The 25,000-nt window shown below is 38.6% G+C and overlaps 1 protein-coding gene across 1 annotated transcript in view; it reads right to left on the bottom strand.

The window, feature by feature from the left end:
* The window catches only part of LOC109432525 (protein abrupt), a gene marked incomplete in the record, with an annotated part of 275,269 nt that overhangs the window by 21,388 nt on the left and 228,881 nt on the right, over positions 1 to 25,000 (bottom strand). The window contains 4 exon segments of the mRNA XM_062849579.1: positions 16,971 to 17,175; positions 18,612 to 18,932; positions 19,039 to 19,279; positions 19,430 to 19,545. Coding sequence (XP_062705563.1) covers positions 16,971 to 17,175; positions 18,612 to 18,932; positions 19,039 to 19,279; positions 19,430 to 19,545 — 883 coding nt within the window.

The raw sequence follows: 25,000 nt of genomic DNA, 5'->3' as shown, positions 1-25,000 counted from the left end.
ACTATGGTTGTTATGTGATTGAATTACATCGCTGTCATATCGGTCGTTCGTTCGTTGGTTCGTAACAACGCAACTCTTCAACAACATCGGCGGGAAGGCTTGCTCCCCGTCCCGGACTTCTTGATGGAAAGGGTGCGTACGAAAACCGTCTGCCTTAATGCTAAATAATTGTAATGTTATTATAATGGCACCAACCCCCCGGGAGGAAGCTTGATTTGTAGGGTTCAGAGAAAATGGCTCGATTGGAAACTAGTTTTGTACTGATGCAAAATTGAAGAGATATGATCTGCTCGACTTTAGAGGACATTAGACATAGGCCAAGCTTATAGCAATGGATCAGATGAATGATAGATAAATAAAATAATAAAGAAGGGGTGTTCCAATTTTTCTTCGATAAGTAGAAGAATTTCTGAGAGATTGCTAAAATATGGATATCAGAAAAAATTAAGTTAAACATCCGTCTCTTTAAGAAGAACCTTAGTATCAATCAAGTCGGCTTCATGAACAGTTGTTTATGGCAGGGCTGAGAACTCATCTGCTCCGAATTTGTAAACTTCGAAGCATCGGGACCCCACCTAACTGGAAAGTGTCATATGCCATGCATGTGCTTCTTATGCCAACTTGTGTTACCTCTTAAGATAAATAAATGCAAATTATCCCAAGCAACAATTTAAATTCAGACTGATTTTGAGGAGGTTCTATACACCGCTTAATACTTAAACGATTGAATTTAGGTTTTATTATCTCTTCGAGTCTATTTGACTTTACATTGAGATCAGCTTGGGGACCAGACTTGAAAAAATGTCACAAAACTGTAATTAGTTTATTTGCCAATTTCACTGCTCATAGTAGGAAATAGTTATCAACGACATAATTATTCTTCCATAGCTAACCAGCGATTATTGAAGGTTTATACTCAGAGAAGGAAATTCGCACTGAAAATTGTGGAACTGAAAAATGTCATGACATTTTATCCATGACATTTCGTGACATTATCCAACCCTGAATTGGGACACATCCCAATGCCCTCACGGTACAAAATCAAATGCAATACAGCTTCCTAATGACGCATAACCCTTCGCTTTTAAGACGTCCTAGCAAAAGAAATGAAGACGGACAGCCAAAGTAAATTTCCTCGTTCGTACATGACCAAAGACCGGCATATACAATATTCATCAGAGACTTTATTGGCTCCATTCGCCAGAAGGTACGGATGTCCCAGGAGGCGAAGGAAAAAATTTTGCATACAAAATCAATTTCTTCCCGGATGATTTCTGGCAGTAGTCCGACCTCGATAAGACAACGCAACGGCGATGTAGGAGGGAAAGGGTCACATACGTACGTACGTATGGCAGCTTCTCCCTCACCCCTGAAAAGGATCGATTTCTCAAGGTGTCTTCTGTGCTCTGTACCAGCCCGCCCCGACCAAATGACGTGTGCGAGTGTAGGCGAAATCTGCTGAAACTTTTCTATGTGCCATTACTTGTGGGCTTCTTTGCAATCACGATGACCCCGATCGGGTTTTTATGCCAGTGGAATTGTTTTCCCGATTTTGCTACTGGAAGGGGCAGGAGGTAGGATTTCTTCTGGTCCGTGTCCAGTTGCGTAATGAGGCAATTTCACTTGCGTTATCATGATTTTGCTTATAAAGAGGGGGAAATTGATTCCAGAAAGTTGGCTGTTTTGAATCATTCTTGGCAAAGTTATGGGTTGTTGTGTAATGCATTGAAATAGTTTACAATAAAGGTGATTCAAAGTTAATTAACATAAAAGATTCACCATAAATTAGCGTCCTCTTGTTGAGGATTTGACAGAGGACAACGTATCAAACACCACGAAATGGTAAAATTATTACAAATGAATTGTGTTTGCCTTCGCACGCGAATTCATAATCATGACCAGCAGGGTCGGCGAGGAATGGAACAAATCATGGTGCAACATAATTGCGATGCCCTCGCTCCCCCTTCCCAAATCCGGACTGACTCTCTGTCCTGATCACACACGCTGAACTTATTCCCTTATTACGAACATAACATTGGCGAGGAGCAGTGAACACGCGTCACCCTTGCCGATATGATGCCGGGAATTAAACCCAGAGAGGCGATATTAAAATGTGTGTTTTAATAATAGCACTAATAACGGTGGTATGACATATTTTGTGCATTGCGTGTAATATAATGTATACAGGGGGTTTTGATGGTGCAATCTAGGAACAGTCGTGAAATATTTTTTTACGTACTGGAAAACATGAACAAATCTGGAACAAAACTGGAAAAGAAATAGAACAAAACTAGAACAGAACTAGAACAGAACTAGAACAGAACTAGAACAGAACTAGAACAGAACTAGAGCAGAACTAGAACAGAACTAGAACAGAACTAGAACAGAACTAGAACAGAGCTAGAACAGAACTAGAACAGAACTAGAACAGAACTAGAACTGAACTAGAACAGAACTAGAACAGAACTAGAACAGAACTAGAACAGAACTAGAACAGAACTAGAACAGAACTAGAACAGAACTAGAACAGAACTAGAACAGAACTAGAACAGAACTAGAACAGAACTAGAACAGAACTAGAACAGAACTAGAACAGAACTAGAACAGAACTAGAACAGAACTAGAACAGAACTAGAACAGAACTAGAACAGAACTAGAACAGAACTAGAACAGAACTAGAACAGAACTAGAACAGAACTAGAACAGAACTAGAACAGAACTAGAACAGAACTAGAACAGAACTAGAACAGAACTAGAACAGAACTAGAACAGAACTAGAACAGAGCTAGAACAGAGCTAGAACAGAACTAGAACAGAACTAGAACAGAACTAGAACAGAACTAGAACAGAACTAGAACAGAACTAGAACAGAACTAGAACAGAACTAGAACAGAACTAGAACAGAACTAGAACAGAGCTAGAACAGAGCTAGAACAGAACTAGAACAGAACTAGAACAGAACTAGAACAGAACAAGAACAGAACTAGAACAGAACTAGAACAGAACTAGAACAGAACTAGAACAGAACTAGAACAGAACTAGAACAGAACTAGAACAGAACTAGAACAGAACTAGAACAGAACTAGAACAGAACTAGAACAGAACTAGAACAGAACTAGAACAGAACTAGAACAGAACTAGAACAGAATCAGAACAGAACTAGAACTGAACTAAAACAGAACTAGAACAGAACTAGAACCGAACTAAAATAAAACTAGAACAGAACTAGAACCGAACTAAAATAAAACTAGAACAGAACTTAAACAGAATTGTAACTGGAAGGCACATTCATTACAAACTGTCTAGTTAAAAGAATGTTTCAATACAACGATGCTTATATCCTTGTACTCTTCCTACGCCCATGCTGGGAAAATGATATCATTCCCGAAACAAGGACCCCTGTTCGTTCATGACAGCATTTACATAATTAAAATTATTATTTTGATTAGAAAATTGCGTTCTTTTAGTCCTGTGTAAAATGTCACACATTTTTTGCCAGCTTCCGCTCATATCACGGCGGCTGACACCTAATTTAGACTAACATTACGGTCGCCACCTGCAGCAATCATCCGACCTCACCTTCTCCACCACGTTCCCCGCTCCCAAAACTAAAATTCACCGTGCCTTGTTACGCGTAATAATAATTACGCTAATGGCATCGAAACAACATTGCGAAATAACATACTCATAAGCACACATACCCACACCCACACCCACCCACGGCTGTACACATACACACTCATACGCACACATTCTGTAATGATACACAATATTGACATTGCACCGCCCGTCGTCCTCCTCCAGAATCCCTCCTCGTCCAGATCTAGGACAGTAGGAAGTAGTTGCGTTCGAGGAAGAGAGACACAGCAGGAAACACATTGCGTCATCAGTATCAATAATTGACACTAATGGAAACGGTGATTCAAAATTATTGTCACCTCGATAAAATTTCTAAAATTTTAACGGCTTCCAACCGACCCGTACCACCGTCACCAACTCCTGCTGTCATCTGGATGTCACTTCGCTGGCTGTGATGCGGTGGTGGTCTTGGTGCCACCTATCAGACCTATTCAAACTAGGTAAAAAAATCTCTACTGCAATTACAACGAATGTCACAGCGCAGCGGCCACACTAGTGATTATGATGATGTGCGGTGCCGGTAGCGCTATCACCACAACAAAAGGGTGCGACAGGGACAGGGTGCCTCTAATTAGCCTACATGGGGGAGTAGGGGAGGGGTAGTGCTCTAGTACCGAAGGCGATTAAATTGGCACCAGTCAATCTGGGTGCAGTCCGGAAAACTCATGTGATGGATGGTTGATTTGGAAGGGCATTTTCCGGGCATTTTTAGAATTAACTTTGATTTGATCAGAGATTTGAACAAAACTAGAACAGAACTAGAAGAACTGGAACAGAACTAGAACAAAAATAGAACGGTACTAGAACAGAACAGGAACAAAACTAGACCAGAACTAGAACAGAACTAAACCAGAACTAAAACAGAACTAGAACAGAATTAGAACGGAACAAGAACAGAACTAGAACAGAACTAGAACAGAACTAGCACAGAACTAGCACAGAACTAGCACAGAACTAGCACAGAACTAGAACAGAACTAGAACAGAACTAGAACAGAACTAGAACAGAACTAGAACAGAACTAGAACATAACTAGAACAGAACTAGAACAGAACTAGAACAGAAATAGAACAGAAACAATTTTAAGTAATTTTTCGTTGTTGTTCTGCGAAATTTTCAGATGCATGTCTTGAAGAGTCTGTGGAACAATTCTTGGAAAAATATCTTGATAATCTCCATGCAGTCAAAGAAATCCAAAGCTTGTTTTAATCCTCCTTTGGTATTAGGGTTATTTTTGACCCAAACCGTCCTCTACGTTAGTGAACTGCTGCCAACGTGATACAAAAGGATGGTTCAGGCGGGATTTCTGGCAGGAACAAATCCTGTCTGTAAGCTATGGAGCAGAAATACGTCCATGACTTTCAAGCAGGATTAACAAATAAAGAAAGAAAATAAAAATAAAAAAGAAAAAATAAAAATAAAAAAGGAAATAAAAAAAAGAAAATAAAAATAAAAAAGAGATAATAAAAAAAAACTTCTGGAGGAGAATATTTTTAGATGCAAGTCACACAGAAAATATCATAGCAAAGCTTATGTCGGAATTTTTGACTGAATCTCTGGAAAAACATTCAGAGAAACATGAGTTTCTAGAACAGAACCAGAGAAAAACTGAAAAAAAAAACAAGAGCATAACAACTGTGGAGCGGACCTGGTGTGGTGGTTAGAACACTTGACTATCACGCCGAGGACCTGGGATCGAATCCCACTTCCGGCATACTCACAAAATGTGGGTTTCTTCCTTCGTAAGGGAAGTAAAACGTGGGTCCCGAGATGAAGTAGCCTAGGGTTAAAAATCTGTGTTAACGCCTAGGGTTAAAAAAACATAACAAGAGTAGAAATAGAACAGAACTTGTATGTAGTTAAGCTGCTTTTTTCAGTGTAGTTCCCACTAAAACCAATTGAATTATTTGGAAGACAACCCAAAAACAGAGATGGACTAGCAGGCGTCACAACAGAAAATCCGGACAATCAAGTAATTCTACAAAAGTTAACATTTCTTGCAGAGCTTATGAAGAACCTTTCTGAAAAAGGTCCATCTCTAAGAAACTCATTTTGATGATAGTCCACGTTTTAAAATTTTTAGTTGAACTTCTGAGAGATTTTTTTTTACTTTCTGAATTCTAGGCGATGTTCTTAGATAAAGTAATTGTGGAAGTTGTTCCAAAGAGCATGAAGAAGTCCCAAAAAAAATAATATGGATTTTTCTAGCAATTAGGCTAGCATATAGTCATTTCTAGCGAACCTCTGGGAAAATCATGGTAATAGTGCTGTAAATACAAATTTGCTGGAAGAATTCCAAGCAAAACTGTTGATGGTATTTTTGGAAGTACATCCCTGCAAGTGCTCTTGGAGAAATTTCAGACAGATTTTTCAAGCGTGTTTTTACGGCGATTTCAGAAAGGATCTGCTTGGTTTTATGTATATATTATTGTGAAATTCGTGGAAACATTACTGTTAGATATTTTTACAGTAATTTTTCCGCGAAATTTTCAGATGCATGTTTTGAGGAGTCTATGGTGGAATTCTTCGGAAAATATCTAGATAAGCTCCATGCAGTCCAAGAAATCCACAGCTTATTTTGAGGCGGGATTAACTAATTAAAAAAAAATACTGTCTGGAAGCCATGAAGCAGAAATACGTCCATGGCTTTCCGACAGGATTAAAAATTAAAGAAAAAAATAATAAAAAAATAAAGATGAAAAAAAAAAAATGGAAACAAACTTCTGGAGGAGAATAATATCAGGTGAAAATCCCAGAAAATATCATAGCATAGTTCATGTTGGAGTTTTTAACTGAATCCCTGGAAAAGTTTTCCAACATGAGCTTCTGACTGACTTTTAGAAAAACTCAATTAAAATATTACCTACCATCCTGTAGAAACTCATAAATGAAAGGAAGGATTCTTAAGGTTAGTTCATGGTGTAATCGTTGGAGGAATTCATAGAGATATCCATGTAATTTTTTTTTCAAGAATTCTTCCAGAAAGTACTTGTTTTTTAATTGATAAATTTAGGATAAAACACCTAAAGAAGCTTAACTATAAAAAATAATCTAAAAAAAACAAAGAGAACTATTCATAGGTTAAAGTGGAATACTTCAACAAAATATTGCAGCATATTTTTGGAAGAATTTCTTTAAAATTTGCAGAACGAAAAAAAACAAGTTTTTCGTAGCTAATTATAGCAGAATTCCAGAGACAATGTTAAACAGAGTATCAAGTAGATTGCGTTCATTGCTCTTGCAAATTTGCCATAGCAATACAAAAAATACAAATGCATAAACATGCCAACGTAAATTGATACTTAAATAATTTCCGATTTTTTTTAATTTTTTGAAATTTTACTCTGGATTTCTGAGTTACAATTATTCATTATAAGTTTCGCCAGTGTACCTTGATGAGTTCCTTTAAAAGAGTCTCAGTTATTTCATTTTAAAATCTCTCAGCAGTTGACCATAAAATCTACCTGTAATCTTTATATGAAACAAAAGTCTTCAAATGTTTTTTTTTTTAAATTTCTAAGAGTTATGCTTCCAATTTCTAAAACTCCTGAAGAAACTAAAAAAAAAAACAATCATGAATCTAAAAAGAAAAATAAACTTACATAGGTTCAAGTGGAAGACATCAACAACAGGGAATTAAGGGAGGAATTCATGGAGAAGTTTACGCAGCAAATTTTTGGAATAATATCTTAAAAAATTACAGAACGAAAAAACAAGTTAATTGTAGCAAATTATTGCAGAATTCCAGAGAAAATTTGCCAATTTGCCATAGCAATAGAAAAATACGAATGAATAAACTTGTCAGTTGAACTAAAAATCCGACAAATATCTTGACATGAAACAAATAATAATTTTTGAAAGATTACAAAGGGGTTTTTTCTTTTTTTAAAGTTTTTTTTTTATTTTTTTTAAATTTATTTCAACGAAGTATAAAAAAAATTGAAAGGAGATGACAACCCAAGTAACCACGGTGCTGAAGCCTTATTGCATGCAGATATACGGTGTACTTAGAGCAATCATTACTTTACATGCAAACTTAAAGTTGATTTAAAGTGGAAATGGGCAATTATGCGACTGCTTCAAGATTATACCAGTATAATCTTAATTTGATTCTATAATTGCCCACTTCCACTTTAAATCAACCTTAAGTTTGCATGTAAAGTAATAATTGCACTAAATACACCGTATATCTGCATGCAATAAGGCTTCAGCACTGTGGTTATTTGGGAAGTGTTATTTTTGGTTTATTTGGGCAACACGGCACTCACTGTATACAATGGTTGCTTTTGCGAATTGACATAAAGCAAATAAAAACTTTGATCAATTTTGGTTTTTCAATTTTTTTAAATTTACTCCGAATTTCTCATTTAGGCAGATTTTTATACTGCTGAGAGTTTCATCATTGTACCTTGATGTTAATTTCGTTAAATCTTTCAGCAGTTCAACTTAAAATTTAACAATATTTTTGACATGAAACAAACAATAACTTTAAAAAAATTTCAAAGTTAATTTGATTTTTATTGATTTTTTTTTAATTTATAATTTTTTTTGAAGATCATGGCAACGAAGTATTAAAAAAACATCGAAAGGAGGTGATAAGCGTTCACTTTGGTTCATTTGGGCAACACGCCACTCACTTACACAATGGTTGCTCTTGCGTATTTACATAAAGCAAATGAAAACTTTGATATATTTTCGTTTGTTTTTTTTTAAATTTTACTCTAAATTTCTTAGTTGGTATGGCAGATTTTTATACTGTTGAAAGTTTCATCAGTGTGTACCTTGATGATTGTTTCATCCTTAAATCTTTTAGAAGTTTAACTAAAAATTCAACAATAATCTTGACATGAATCAAATAATAACTTTAAAAAGATTTCAAAGTAAAATATATCGATTTTTTAAAGTATTTTTAAAATTTTTAATTTTTTTTCGAAAATTATGGCAACGAATTTAAAAAAAAAGAAATGAGGTGATAAGCGTTCACATTGGTTCATTTGGACAACTCGGCACTCACTTACACAATGGTTGCTCTTGCAAATTGGCATTAAGCAAATAAAACTTTGAACAATTTTCGTTTATTTTTTTTATTTTATGAAATTTTACTCTGTATTTCTAAAAATGTACATTAAAAAAATTTCAAAATGTCTGCACAAAAATCTAAAAAAGCAGGGCATAATTAACGGTTTATATCTCACTATGATTGAAATTATCATTGATAAAAAAAATATTATCATTGATTTTTTTATAGTTCATGTATATATATAAAAAAAAATCATGGCCACGAAGTATTAAAAAACAAGGATAGGAGATGATAAGCATTTACTTTGGTTTATTTAGGCAACAAGGCACTAACTGTATACAATGGATGTTTTTGCGAATTCGATTGGTCAGGGGGCAAATGAGTACTTGAATCAATTCCCTTTTTTTTCATTTTTTTTTGGAATTCTACTCCGAGTTTTTCAGCTATACTAATCTGCTAAACGAATCATCTTGATAAGTTCACAGGTTATAAATCTTTTAGCAGTTCAACTCAAAATTTACTATTAATATTGACATGTAACAAATGAAAACTTTAATAAATTTTTAAAATTTGTATATTTTTTTTTTAAATTTTTTACGAGTTTCATTCCAAATTTTACTTAACATAAAAATCATTAAAAATAGGTCATAATTACCATAGCATCTCACTATGGTTGAATTCATCATTAATTAAACATTTTAATTTATTACTATCGATTTATTATAGTTCATGTGCATAGATCAATAATTAAAAAAAAAACAAAAATAATAGAATCGAAGTATTAAAAAAAATGGAAAGGAGGTGGTAAGCATTTTCTTTGGTTTATTAAGGTAACAAGTCATTCACTGTACACAATGGATGCTCTTGCAAATTGCCAGGTAGCAAATAATCGATTTTTTTTTTTGAAATTTTACTCTGAGTTTACCAGCTATAACAATCTGTTAAACGAATTGTCAGTATGTCTAGCTGAGTTATCAGGTATTAGCAGTTCAACTTAAAATTGGCCAATAATATTGGCATGGAGGCGGTAACATCAGTGGAAGACTTCAGCAATATTGGAATCAGATGATCATCACAACACTTTGCAAGTGGAAAAGAACTTCATCCAAATTAATGTATGTTTTTGCAGGTACTATTTGGATTGTCAGTCGATTCAACATTTAGTCAAACGACTTTTAAATGGGGGACATTTTATCCCACTTTCCCCCATCTGAAGCAATCCCGCAGGGACAAAAGGCGTCATTCTTTGCACAATTGTAGATAGTACCCGATCCAAAAACAGAAAACATGTCCGAATGCCATAGAACAACTCCGTCTCCGTCGTCGTCGTCATCGTCGCTCAGACATTCAGGTACGCTCTGGCTCTACATTAAAAGTAGTATACTTTCTTCCTCCGTTAACGGTCACGCCTGCCTGAGAAATGCTGTGTTTACTACTGTCTTGGTGTGATATTTATTGGTGTTGGTCATCGCTTTGCCCCCTTCCTCTCCGGGAGCCACCCACCACCCATCCAGCAAACGAGCCAGGACGATATGTACTTTATCTCCGTTTTTTGGTTTATCTTTTTCTTTTCTGCTCCGCCGCCACCGACCACCAGAGTATCCTTGCTGAATGGGGTTAGGCAATTGCTTCTAACTCTATCGCATCCGCATACATACGCGATGCGAGGATTCGGACACTCACTCGCTCGAATAATAATGGTGTGAGATTACGTATGTGTGCGGAGCACTAACCGGCGAAGAAGGAAAAGAAAGGAATTTTCCTTCACACCCTTCCGCCTGCTGGCGGAGGAAAATTCGGCGGCGCCACCGAGGGTGATGGTCACCACCATCGCCGTAAATACAGATAAATCGAACTTTTGCATTTTGTCGTTTGGTTCGGTCGGACGTTCGGCAGGGAGGTGATTCAAGACGGCAGATAAGAGACTATAAACGACACCCGGCCGACCGAGGGCCCCCGCAGGCTATCTTCTCGCACGTACGTAGGTAGGTATCATACGGACGATGACGACGACGGGTAGAGACTTTTTAAACAGGAAATGTTTTCTCTACCCCTTTTCAGTTCACGTGAAGGAGGTGTTTTTTCTGCGGACATTGCCGACTTTTTTGTAGGGATCGAGGAAGGATTTGAGAGCGGAAGGTGCTGAGCAGGGTAAATATCACATATCAAGCAATTCACTTTATTGGGTGTGCTTCTCGTTTGATAGAAGACTGGCGTGGAAGGTGATGCCTTCGACAGGGCTGGAACCAGGCCCGGCAACGTTTCAGGAATTATCTGAACTCATTTGTATCATTTGTACTACCTGGCATTATAAGTTAATCTTGAATGTGGTACAAGCTGACCGGAATTCGGGACAGCACATGAAATATCCATATTACTAAAACAGAGAATGAAGCAAGCTCACCATGCAGCATAATCTTGTTTTTACTGTTATCGTTCAAGTGATACAAGTCTAAATTTAAGACAGCAATCAAATCAACAAAATACTAGAAAATAAGATGGAACGAGCTCACCTTTCAGCATAATCTTGTTTTTACTGTTATCGTTCAAGTGATACAAGTTAAAATTTAAAACAGCAATCAAATCAAGAAAATACTAGAAAATAAGATGGAACGAGCTCACCATACAGAATGAACTCATTATTATTGTAGCCGTTTAAGTTATCCCTGAATGCGTTGCAAGCTGGACAAAAGTCGGGACAGGACATGAATCGACACTAAAACATAGCATGGAACGAACTTACCATACAGAATGAGTTCAATCGTGCAGTTGCCGTTCAAGTGACATTCGAATGTGGTATTAAGGTGGATGAAATTCCAGACACGCGCATGAATCCATAAAAATACTAAAAAGTATCATAAAACGAGCTCACCATGCCGGATGAGCTTATGCCTACTATAGGAATTTATGTGATACTCAAACAGATATCTCGAAAAGTAGCATTCTTCTAGTACATCCTTGGGTCGGCTCTGTGCCTCGCCTAAATATAAGCAATACCATTCAACGAGGAATGAGTCTTATGTTTCTCGGTACTAGTCCAGGCTCATGCTACATAGATATACACTGCAAAGTCCAAGTATGATACAATGCACGGTCCGATTCGAAGAAAGCATTGTTTTTCTTCGGCCTTGGGTCATAAAAAACTCCTACCCTGCTGAGAAATGATTCGTCGAAATCGTTAAAAGGATTAATCAAACGGCAGCTCAGCAGCTCAGTTTTTCTCCTGTGAGGATAATCCATTTCACAGACACTGAACAATGATTCAGACACTACTGGGTCTGGGTACTTGCAGTGCGAAGTTTTCCTCAGAACTACCCACATTACCGATAAGAAAAGCGGCTTCCGTCCGCAAATTGCCGGACTTCCATTCCAGTGCTGCCCTGCAATTGTGGCAAGCCAGAACGTCGTCGTCGTGGCTAAAAACAAAAAAAAACACCAAAACAGACTGCTAGCTTCCTTCAAAGAGAAAATACCCCGCATATAATCCCTCATTAGGCGTTGAACTTAATTTGGCACTCGTAAAAAACGGCCAAGCCTAAGTAAGACGAAAAATAACTTAATTCTGCTGGCACATCGCCTCCAGCCACCTCTCACACCCACCATTCCAAACCTCAAAAGGTCGTCATCGTCGCCGGGGTTTTTTTTTCTCCCCCGCCGAGGAAGGAAAAACTCTCCACTGTTCTATGTGGCTTTGCGGCGGACAGGGCAGGCCACCATCGCGCGCCCCGCGTAACAAAGTGGAAAGAAAAATAAACATCACTTCCCATTTCGGGGCAACCCATGGGGCAACCGTTTCTCTTGAAGCAAGCCACCGCGACCCGACACACTGTGTCAGACTGACTGCTGCAGAACTGGACTGGATTGAAGCCGGGGGAGGGGAGGAATGTGGCGGTCTCGGTTTTTAAAAGAAAATCATCGCCGCCACCACTCCCGCTTTTGACGCGTTCTCGAGTACGAGTAGGGAAAACAGGACGCAACATCGATGCCTCATTTTTCCTGCTTGTTACGAGCGGGGAAATTTCTTTTCATTTGTGTCGTTTGATGGGGAATGATGAGCAGGAATGTTGAAGGATTGGCCAAGTGTGACGGATTTTTTATACTGGGATTGTAGTTTTGATAGAAAACGATTTTCCAAGAAATAATTCGAGTGGCTCCGTACAGCGAGTAGTCGACTGAGCCCTATGTACTAGTAAGTTGAAGATGAACAGGCTGATCACAAAATTGAACATCAGTGGTACATGTGGGGGGTTTTAAAAAGATAAGAATAAGCGAAAAGCAAAGTTGCACATAGATAGCTTGTTACGCACACACTGTATTAGTGTCATGCACTGGAGCAGCGAGCTCGGCCTTATGCGATGCTAACCGAAGCGGCCGACGTCAAATGCTGACCCAGAAAAATACACAAATTATTACAAAATATGATGCTGGTAAGTAAGCAGATAGGTTTGAGTGCAAATTTATTACTTTGTGTACTAAAACAGTACTAAAATCATAATTTTTCTTTACAACTTGAATCGCCAACATCTGTTACCTATCATCGGAACGAAGTACCTAAGATCCATCACACGTCCCGCTCCGAAAGTCCCAACGCCCTTGAACCTTATCCGCCCGATTGGCCGTCCAGATCCAATCTCACCGATGGCAAACAACCCCGAAAAAAAAATCTCATCAAACCCTTCGTCGTCGTCGTCGTCGATTCAATCTTTCTCGCATGAAAAGCAACTGCTGCAGCCGCCACCGCCGCCACCATATTGGGATAACGTCGGGTAGGCATTCTTAAAATTTTATCGCAAAAAAGTCACTGGTAATGGGCCGCAGCCGGATCGCCGGATCTTGCAATCCACCCTAGCCCTCAACAGCAATGGCAACATATTGTCCCGGCCAGTCCCGTCCCGAGAAATGGACAACCGAGACGAAGACACGATGAAGAAAGATGCTCGTTGAAGTATTTCGGAATGCAAACATCATAACCTCAAATTTGCTGGGCCTGGTTCGGGAGAAGTTTGGTCGATTTAGGATTGAAGGAATTTCTTGAATCGAAATATTCTGGTTCTTGATCTGGAATTTGAGTTTTAGTACACTCTTGTAAATTTTTGTTTTGAGATCGGGAGCGAGTTCCTTTTCTGAAAACTCACAAGCGAGGATTCTGCCTTTAGAAGGGTACCGAAATAAACTAGTATAGGAGCATTTAATTTCATTGCCTAGCTTGGAAAAAAATAAAAAGCGATACAACTAGCCCAGGTACTACACATTGCGTGAATATAAATAATAAAAAAATAAATAAAAAGGATTGTTTAGCTTCTCAACAAGGAAACAGTGTGATATTCAATGCTAGATTATTCTTTTTAATGTGCTGAATACTTCGTTCAAACAAATATTGAAAAATATATAAAAAAACAACTAGGACAGAGTTAAAAGTCTCGATAATAAAGATAAAAAAATACTACTTCAAGGTTGAAAATTTCGTAAATAAAAATAAAAAAAAAAATACTTTGATTTGCTTCCAAACAAGAAAATAGCGTAATATTCAATGCTATGACAATGCATTTTCCATGAACTTGCTCAGAGATAAACACCTCCATTCAATAGAGATAAAAAAAAATAAAAATTGAGAAAAATGTAAAAATCTAGCCCGGGTCTTAAAATGTCACTCGTGAGGATAAAAATAATAAAAAAAAACACTTTCTAACTAGGAAACAGTAAAATATTTAATACAACAACAGCTTTTTCCGTAAACTAGCTTAGATCTTAATATGCCGTAGTTAAGATAAAAAAAAACAAAAATCTTTTAAAAAAATATAAAAAAGGTAAGAAAAAAAAACGAAATCGCTTTCTGACTTACTTCTCTAGAGGAAAAGTTCTCAAACTAGACAAACAGTGTAATATTCAATGCCTGTACATTTCTTTTCACCAAAGTCGAGCACTACCACCCAGCGATAAGAAGCAAAAACTTTCAATCTTGGTCCGAAATGAAAATGTAGATAGCCGGAAAAGGAAGAACCGGCTCGTTCTATCGCTCGCTATCTTTGTCCGGCCGGCCAGCAGGGGCCTAGGCAATCTTTCTACGATAGGCGTTCATACACGTCCAAATCCTTTCCGATTTAACCCCCCACCCCCTAGTTCGTTCGTTCGTTCGTTCGCCCGTTCCCTCATGACTCGGTACGGTACGGTTGACTTAAGATCCTTTTTGGGTGGTGTGCGGCGGCGGTGATGGCAACTGATGGAGCTGGCCGATGGTACGCATTTTAACGAGAAAGCAAACCCCGGACGGGCGTAAAAAATCCTCACATAAAATTAAATGTATGTTGTTTATACAGTTTCTTACCGATTTTGGCAACACGAGATGAATTTTATGTTGCCAAATTGGGGTGTTGCCAAAATCGGTAAAAAAAATGTGGATTATTTTCAACTTTTATGCGTCAATTTGGCTTATATTATAAATATGGACTATTCACAAGCTACAAAACGATCCCTGTAGGCGACATTCAAAAACTACGTCATGATTTGTAAAATTGTCGATTTTGGAAAATTTAATGAATTTTGATTTTTTGAAGCAAAGTAAGGCTAAAATAACACTACATTTACAAATACAAACGATTTCTCGATAAAACTTTTTGGTCAAAATTTTTTGTTGCCAAAATCGGTAAAAAAATGTTGCCAAAATCGGGTGTTGCCAAAATCGGTAAGAAATTGTTGCCAAAAACGGGTGTTGCCAAAATCGGGAAGGAAATGTTGCCAAAAACGGGTGTTGCCAAAATCGGGAGTAGACAAAAACGGGTGTTGCCAAAATCGGTAAGAAACTGTATAACACTCCTTTCCTTTTCTTTTGCCGAGGTATTCTCCTCCGGAGTTTCCTCGGTTTTTCGTTTTTTTGCCTCAGCTGAGGGGCCTTCCATTGTCGGAAGACAGTGAAAAATCTCTCAGCCCGAGACACGGACCAGAGAGTGGAAAGGGGGAGGACTCAAATCAAACCGATTTCCAATTCTGGTCCAGTTTCCTCTTTTGAAAGCCTCCAACCAACTCCAACCGCCCTCCAGTTGGTATCGCCCGCAGTTGATAGTGACAGTGCGGCGAGCGAGAAGAAAAGACCAAGCTGGGGCGGCCAGGGGTATCATCAACAATGCCATCGCTGTCCCGTCTTGGCCGTTTCTTGGGAAGATCCATTCGGTCCGGTTTCTATTCAGACCGGACTGGTGGTCGTCCAAGAAAAAGGCACGGCCGTTGTTGTTGGATGCTGAATGGAGATGCGCGCATCATCATTATCATCAGCATCATCGATGGACCTAAATCCATAAAGATTCTTTTCATTCTTGGGCGAGACAAGAGCACCGCAAAATCCTTATCCGAGAGTTGTGTAGAGTAAACTGTAATCGAAATTGAAATTTTTTAGGATATTGAATCTTTTACATTCCAATTTGTTGATTTTGTATTAAAACAGTTTTCGTTTTAGAAGTTTTAAAAAATTGCCACTCTTTAGATCTGTATATTTTTAAAATGCATTACAATTGGTATGCAAGCTTTTAAACAATTAAAATTTTATCGAATTTTCTGTTTCTATTGCAAAACAAAGGTTTCAAACATGAAATTATACGGATGCATGTTTATTAGATAATTAAATAAAAAAATAAAAAAAACTTTCATTTCTTGTTTTTTTTTAATTTATAAATTAATTTTTTTTATATTTTTTCCAATTTTTTTTTTTATTTTTGACCCTTGTACATAGACACAAGACAACAAAAAAATGTTGGGAAGAATGTATTATTCACACTAGAGCTTTATGAAACCTTAACACAAGCCATCAATTGAAATATTGTACTAAAATGCGTGTTTTGTCAAATGTCATCCACACACTGTCATCGTTATCCATTTCCACGATCCAGATGGTTATTCAAATCGCGATCGATTGAGCACTCTTACCAAACAAAACAAAACATAAAACAACCGCTTGTACTTGTACTAATCTACCATTTGCGTACGCGCATCAAATGCCGGAAACAATTGCCTCTAACGTTTGTTCTAATCTCTAACTTTCAATCCAAAACCGTATTGTAGAACATCTCTGATTTTTCAAATATTAGTTTTTAGATAATCAAACCAAAATAAAAAGGGGAAAACTCATACCAAACCTACTGAAATGGGGGAGTCTCATCGTACGAGACTTCACAATAAACCAAAAAAGAGTTCAAAGTAGGGTTATTAGTACTAAAAGTAGTAAGAAAAAACTGTAATATAATACAAACGAGCCAAATCAAAGTAGCAATCGAAGAGGAAAGGTATACGTATTCGTGGAGATTTTTCAAGTGCGCACTTACCGAACTGGTCCCCGTGCATACCGGAGGGCCCCGGTATCAGCCCGGGGATGCCCTGCAGGCCGAGGAAGGGGAACGACGGGCGGGTGTGTTCGACGTTGCCGTTGATGCCCTCGATGTCATCGCCGTGATCGGAAGCGGCCGTGTCGCTGCTGTTCGAGTCCTCACCGTCGATGGCATTCTGGAATGATGGCAGGTCCGGGTGTTTCTGTGCGTGAGGAGAACGGGCATTCCCGGTTAGCTGGGGTTCTTTTGAGCGGATGTGTACAGGGTTTTTATTTTTGGTGGAAGGACACAAAATTAAAGTTCACCGTGATTAACTGGCAGCTCCCAGAAAACTATTCTATAGTTTCCACAAAACCACGCGACTGCTTGCGGAAGACTGCTCGGCAGCATCCAGAAACCTGCGAGGCAGCATCTAGAAGACTGCCCGACAGCTTCCAGAAGATTGCCCGACAGCTTTCCAGTTGACTGCCCAGCAGCTTCTAGAAGACTGCTTGACAGCTTCCAGAAGACTGACCGGCTGCTTCCAGACGACTGCACGACAGCTTCCAGAAGACTACTCGGCAGCTTGCAGAAGACTTTCCGGCAGCTTTCAGAAAACTGTTCTACAGCTTTCAAAAGTCAGGCAGCTTCCAGATGACTGCCCAGCAGCTTCCAGAAGACTGCCCAGCAGCTTCCAGAAGACTGCCCAGCAGCTTCCAGAAGACTGCCCAGCAGCTTCTAGAAGACTGCCCATCAGCTTCAAGAAGACTTCCTGGCAGCTTCCAGAAGACTTCCCGGCAGCTTCCAGAAGACTTCCCAGCAGCTTCCAGAAGACTGCCCGGCAGCTTCCAGAAGACTGCCCGGCAGTTTCCAGAAGATTGCTCGGCAACTTCCATAAGACTGCCTGGCAGCTTGTAGAAGATTGCTCGGTAGCTTCTGGAAGTCTGCTCGGCAGCTTCCAGAAGACTGCCCCTGCAGCTTGCAGAATACTGCCCTGAAGCTTCTGAAAGGCTTCCCGGCAGCTTCCAGAAGACTGTCCGGCAGCTTCCAGAACAATGCCTGGCAGCTTCCAGAAGATTTCTCGGCAACTTTCAGAAGAGTGTTCGGCGGCTTCCAGAAGCCTACCTGGCAGCTTGCAGAAGTCTGCCTGGCAGCTTTCAGAAGTCTGCCAGGCAGCTTCCAGAAGATTGCTCGGCAGCTTCCAGAAAATTGCCCTGCAGCTTTCGGAAGATTGTCCGGCAGCTTCCAGAAGACAGTTCGCCAGTGTCCACAAGACTTCTTTGCAGCTTTCAGAAGAGTTTCAGGCAGCTTTTATAAGACTGCTCTGCAGGTTCAGAAGAGGGTTCGGCAGCTTCCAGAAAATTGTTCTGTGGCTTGTGGAAGACTGTGCAGCAGTTTCCAGAAAACTTCACGGCAGCTTTCAAAAGGCTGTCAAGCAGCTTCCGGAAGACTGTCCGGCAGCCTCCAGAAAACTGCACTGCAGCTTCCGGAAGACTGTCCGGCATCTTTCAGAAGACTGATCGGCAACTAGCAGAAGACTTCACCAGATCTGATTAGATTTTTCTGGTTAATTTGGGCCAACGAAAATGCATTCGACTTATGATGATGTGTCCTTCGACCCCCCCGCCCCGCTACTCGGAGCGGCAACAAACAACCTACCGATGGCACCGACAGGGTAGGTCCGCCTTCCAGTACCTGTGAGAGCAGAGACTCTTTGTGCGACTCCAGACTGCGGTCCCGGTCGCGCACTTCGAAGTCACTACCGGCGATGCTGGCATTGCTCCGGAGGTCCTTGCTTTTGTCCTTGGAACGTTCGCGGGTTAACGGGTGCTGTCCGATGGGGAAGTGCTCCAGCGGGATCGGATCGTCCGGGCTGAGGCCGTGCTGCTTGCGGTACAGTTCGGAGCTTTTGGTACGCTTCTGGGGTGGGGGTACGGCCGAGCCGTCCTCCGGCGGTTCCCATGGTAGCGACGACGAAGTCTAGGTGCGTCAGAAGGGAGAAAAAAAATAGAATAGAAAGCAAAGAGGGGGTAGGAAAGGGGGATTAATTATCGTGAGCCGACCGGTTTAATTCGAATTTTATTACGGGCGATGCTTTCAGCTCCTGAACAGCAGGTGTCGATAACGAGGAGGAATTTAGCGCTGCCGAGGCACCGATACCGCCGCCAATGTTTCCGCTACCGCCGCCGCCGCCTCCACCACCGGTGGAGGACATTCGGCCCGGGTTCGTCACATCTGCCAACCCCCGCACTTGGAGCAATTGTGCCGTTTTGAGGAAATCGCTTAATTGATCCTGTCCGATGTGCACCTCGCCGTTGTACATAAATCTGGTCGTCGTTATGTTGGGTGGTTGTTGATGTGTTTTGAAGGATTGCGTGCGCCAAGGAGAAAGGGATGGAAATGGATTAATTAGTTTAGTTTTCCAGAGTGATAAACGAGCAAACCGAGCGAGCGTCGGTCGGTCGGTCGGTCATTACCTCAGCAGACTTTCGATGTCCTCGGAGCGCACGTCACGCAGGATGACAATCGGATGCTCGCAGGGATTCGCCTTCAGCAGCTTGCGAAAGTAGGGACTACACGCACTCAGGACGACCTGGTTTTTCGGGAGGGGGAAGAGACAGAGATAAACACACAGAGGTGGGGGCGGATGGATGGTAAAAGTTAGTTAATGGGATTATCGAGTAGAAAATTTGTTGTTGGATTGAAATTGCTGTTGGATCTTTGACGGACTTCTGTGAGAGGTTTACATTAGATTAGACGGATTCAAGGTTTGGTGTTTTTGATTGAAGCTCGGGTTTCATCAATCAACAAAGGATGTTTTAACCAGTTGAACAGTTACAGTTAACAACAGTGCTATCATGGTAAAATGAGAGCTGGTTACTCAAGTTAACCAAATATCAGCGCTGGTACGCTCCCAAGGAAATTATTTCACTATTGCACCTAATTAAGAAGTATTCCGGGAAAACCCCTTCATGCACTATTCTTTCACGAATTTTTCTGCAATTATCGCGGAAGGGACATTCTTGCTGGAATTCCATTAACGAGTTTGACAAGAATTCTTCTTAAAACTTCTAGAAAACCCTCCAGCATTACTTCCAGGGCTACCGGCATAAATTCCTTTGGAGATTATTTCAGCATCAAAAATACAAAATCCATAAAACATTCAGGAATGTTTGCAGAAAAAAGATTCTCACAGGGTTTCTTAGAATGGTTTTAGCAAAAACAAAAAAAAAATTAAGATTCCTTACTCAGTGGTAGGCACGCTTGCCGTTAACTGTTGAAGCATTCCGGACGAATATTTGCTTCTATCCTCTTAAATGACACTTATCTGGATCAATTTTAGCATATCTAGGTCAAAACCGAAGACGTAAGAATGTAGTAACAACCAATCCAAAGCACTTTCCAAACACTTTGCCGAAGACTCCTCTAGGATGCATACCGAGAACGTTAGAGCATCGTATCGAAAGATAAAACTTACCTAGATCAGTTTCAGCAGATCTAGATCAAAACCAAAGAAGTTAAAATGTAGTACCATCCAATTCAAAACACTTTGTCGAAGACTCCAACCCGCTAGGATGCATACCGAGATCACTAGAGCGTCGTATTGAAAGATAAAACTTATCTAGATCAGTTTCAGAAGATCTAGATCAAAACCAAAGACATAAAAATTTAGCACCAATCAACTTCTAGACAACTTTGCTGAAGACCCCAACCCTCTAAGATGCTTGGCAAGAGCACTGTAGCGCTTGTTCGTCGAGAGCCGCATTTGATCGTAGCTAGGGATGTTCAAGATAGTTGCCAACATTTTGTATTACCTCTACAATATGCTACTCACGCTATTCTGGAGGAAAAATGAGCATCCCTAAAAACATGATATTTTAATAAAATAAAAGTAGACAAGTTGGGTAAAAGATCCCTGAAAGAAAATTGAAAATCATTTCACAGGCGGCTGAGAACGAGCTGCTCAAACTTTTAGTTCCCACTTTTTTCCTATCACGGTATTCTGAGTGTTAACCGTTAACCGTTAAATTGTTTTTGCACATCAATAGCTCGAAAACTATAAGTTCAAATTTAACTTTTTCCACCCCAATAGAAACGTACACTTCACTTGCAAATTGGAGAGCATTGACAGTGAACTGTTAAGTGACGTTTGAGAGAATAGAAGCAAATGTTCGTTCGAAAAGCATTAACGGTTAACGGCAAGCTTGCCCACTACTGCTCTTAGTATTCCTTCAGAATGCATCTCTTTGAAAATGTCTTCAGGGATTCATCCAGAGATTCTTCCAGGCATTCCCCTAGGAATTTTCCTTGGAACTTTTTCGACAGTATCTCAAGAAATTTCTCAAAAGATAAAAGATTCATCTTGAAACTGGTCCACGGGTTTCCTCAGAAATTCCTTCTAAAAATCGATTTCCTAAGGGATTCTGTAGGAAATTCTTTCAAGGATTGCAACATGTGTTCATGCTTGTATTCCATCATATTTCTGAAGGAATTCCTTCGCAATTTATGCCAGACTTTTTTCCAGGAGCTTTTCTTTGGGATTTCTCCGAAAACTCTTCTCAAAATCAACATTTCTGAGAAATTATAGACTTTTTTTTTCAAAAATTATTGCTCGAAATTTCACCAGAGGTTCCTTCAGGTATTACTCAATTTATTCAGGGATTTTCTTGTGCATTTATTTGGAAATTTCTCAAGAAACTTCTAAAAAGATTCTTATGGCATTTCTTCCAGGGGTTTCTCCAATACTTCCTTCAATTATTCCCTTGGCATTGCTTTGGATTTATTCAGAACATTCTTCTGGGATTCTTTCAGCTTTTTTCCCTAAGATTCTCATAACAATTCCTGTAGAAATTACTCTAGAATCTGTTCATTTACATTTTTAAGGAATTTTTCAAGAAATCTTTCTATGAATACACGCAAAAGAGTTATCTAGTTCTTCTAGGTATCATTTCAGAGATTGCTTCAAAAAAACGTTTTTTCTTTTAAATTTCTACTGTAGTTCAAGGGTGTCTGTGGTTGCGAATAAATTTCCTTCAGAACGTTTTTTGATTCGGAAATTTCTCCAGGCATACATTTTTTGAGGGGTTTCTTCAAGCGTTTTACCAGTGCCTTTGTCTGCTATTTGTGCAATTTTTTTTTACATATTCTTGCACAAATTCCTCTATGGATTTTTCCATCTCTCCAAAAAATTCCAAAGCATTTTTGCCTACCGTCACCTTCAGTTGTGACTACTGGGATCCTCTTTAATTTAAGAGGAGTAACTTAAGGTGTTTCTTTAGGAATTCTACTGCGTTTTATCCTAGGCATTCATCCAAAAATTACTCCAGAGATAACTTCAGATTTCATATCAGAAGTTTTTGTCCAGAACTTCCTTCAGAAAATGTCCAAGCATTTCTTCTAGGAGTTTCTAAAAGTATCTCCAGGAGTTTTCAAATGGATTTCTTGAGACGATCCTCCAGGAATTTTTCTGTAATTTTAGTGAAATTTCTGGAAGAACTTCTGGAAAATCCTTGGAGGAATATCTGAACAAATTCTGTAACAGTTTAAACTGGTTATATTTCTTCGAGGATGGTATTCTTCTTAGAAGGCTCAAAAAATTGTACCAAATTCTGAAGGTATTTCTAAAGACACCCCTGAAGATGTTCCTAATGAAATCGCAAGAGAAATTTCTTGAAAAAAAAAATGTTGTAGGAATTTCTGCAGGAAGCACTGAAGGAATTTCTCAAAGAATTCTTGAAAATGTGGAGCGGATCTGGTGTGACGGTTAGAACACTTGACTATAACGCCGAGGACCTGAGATCGAATCCCACTCCCGACAAACTCACAAAATGTGAGTTCTTTCTTCAGAAGGGAAGTAAATCGTGGGTCCCGAGATGAACTAGCCTAGGGCTAAAAATCTCGTTAATACAGATAAAAAAAAATCTTTAAAAAACCCTGGGAAGTATTTTCGAAGAAATCCCTGTAGAATTTGTAATGACATTTTTAGAAGAATTTCTGAAAAACTCCATGGAAGAACTTTTGAAGATATTCTCTGCTGAAATTCCTGAAGAAATCCCTAAAATTCTGGAGAGAAAAATTTCTTCTCAAAGGAATTTTAGAAGAAATAACGTCAGGAATTTCTGAGAGAAACCTTAAGGAATTTCTGAAGAAATCTTCAGTAGAATCCTTGTAGAAATCATGGGAAGTACTTTTGAATAAATTTGTGGTTGAATATCTGAATAAATCCCATGAAAATTCTTGAGCATATCTGAGGAGGAATTTATTTTATTTGTCTATTCGTTAAAACTTGAGAACTTCCTGGAGAAATACCCGAAAAAACTTATCGGAAAGGCGAAAAAATATTTGTAGAAAAAATCCTGAAAAAAACCAAGTAACATTTTGATTGCTGATTAGTCTTGTAGAGGGATTCAAAACATTATAATTTTTATTTTGGTTTTATGATGGTTTTTATAAAGTTTTCTAATCTATTTGACAAAAAAACGCATAGATAAGCGTCTATAAAGTTTTTTTTTGAAAGCTTTTGAGATATTTCGAAAGGAATTTCCGTAGAAATTCCTAGGAAATAATTTTAAATAAATTTCCTAAAGAATTTGTGGTGAAATTATTGGAGTTGTCCTTAGAGGAAATGCCGGATTTTCTGGTGAAATACAAGGAGGAAAATCAGAAAAAAACTCTGAAGGAGAAAAATTTCTGAAGAAACCAATTGAAAAAAAAATATGAAAGAATCGTCGCAATTACTGCTAACGGAATGAAAATTGGGAAATTCTGGAGAAATGTATATGTAGATTTTTCTGAAGAAATTTCTTATAGAACCCCTGGAAGAATTTCTAAAAAACCGCCAGGAGATTATTTGAAAGCAACCTTAGAAGAATTAAATTCCTGGAGAAATTTCTGAAGGAGTTTATGGATTAATTTTGGGAGGAATCTATAGAAGATTTTCATGGGCTCGGAATTCTTGGCAAAAATTATGGAGATATCTCATTAGGAATTTTAAAAGGAATCTCCATGAAAATATCTAAAATTATCCCCGAAAGAATTGCTGCACGAATCTTTGTAAGAATTTCTGAAGAAGTCAGTGAAAGATTTTTAAAAATTTCATTTCTTAAAGAATTGCTGAAAGCATTTTTGATGGAATCCGTGGATAATTTTCTCAAAAAAATCTCGTACTGATTCCTGATAAAAATCTATGTAGGAATTTTAAAGGATACCCATGATAGCTTTTCAAGAGCAATTTTTGAAGGATCCTCTAATGAAAATTCTCAAGGAAATTCTAGAGGTAGAATTTTCAAGCAAAATCCGTGGATGACTTCCCAATAAGAATTTTTCAAAAGAACCCATGATGTAATATCCGAATGAGTTCAGGGATTGTTTTTTTTTTTAAATTCCTTAATAAATTTCAAGGGTTATCTCTAGAAAACTTTGGAGAACATTCTAAAGGAAACTAAACATTTTCTAAAGGAATCAGTGGAAGAATTCCTACAGGATTTCTCAGAGAAATCTTCGAAGGCATTTCTGGCAGAATTTCTTAAAAATTCCCTGGAAGATTTTGGAAGAAATTACTGCAGAAATTTTTGAAGAAATGCATGGATATCCATGTATTTTGTTCAAATGAATCCGTCGATAATTTTCAAAAAAAAAACTCTCGAAGAATTCTTGGAAGAATCGCTAAAGGAATACTAAAGAAATTCAATTTCTAAAGCAATCCAAGCAAGATTTTCTAAAATAATCTTTAAGGACATGTCGAAGGAATAACAAGATAAATATCTAAATAAACCCTCACAAGAAATTAAAGAAATCCCTGAAGAATATTTCCGAAATAAATTTTGAAAAAGTTTTAAGAGCCCGAGAAGAATTTCTGGAAGAATTTCTAGGACAGTCCTTGAATAGATTTCTGAAGAAATCTCCAACAAATATCTTTCTTTTGAAGGAATTTCTGAATGAATCTCTGTATCTCAATATCATATTTTTTTGCACGGGTGAGGGCATAAAAGAATTGGAAACGTTTTCTTATACAGAGGATAGACAAAATGATCGTGACAGGTAAAATT

Source organism: Aedes albopictus, chromosome 2, assembly GCF_035046485.1.
Source record: "Aedes albopictus strain Foshan chromosome 2, AalbF5, whole genome shotgun sequence".
In the NCBI taxonomy this organism is placed as follows: domain Eukaryota; kingdom Metazoa; phylum Arthropoda; class Insecta; order Diptera; family Culicidae; genus Aedes; species Aedes albopictus.
Note: the sequence above shows the minus strand (reverse complement) of the source record. Positions and strands in the feature narration are given on the sequence as shown.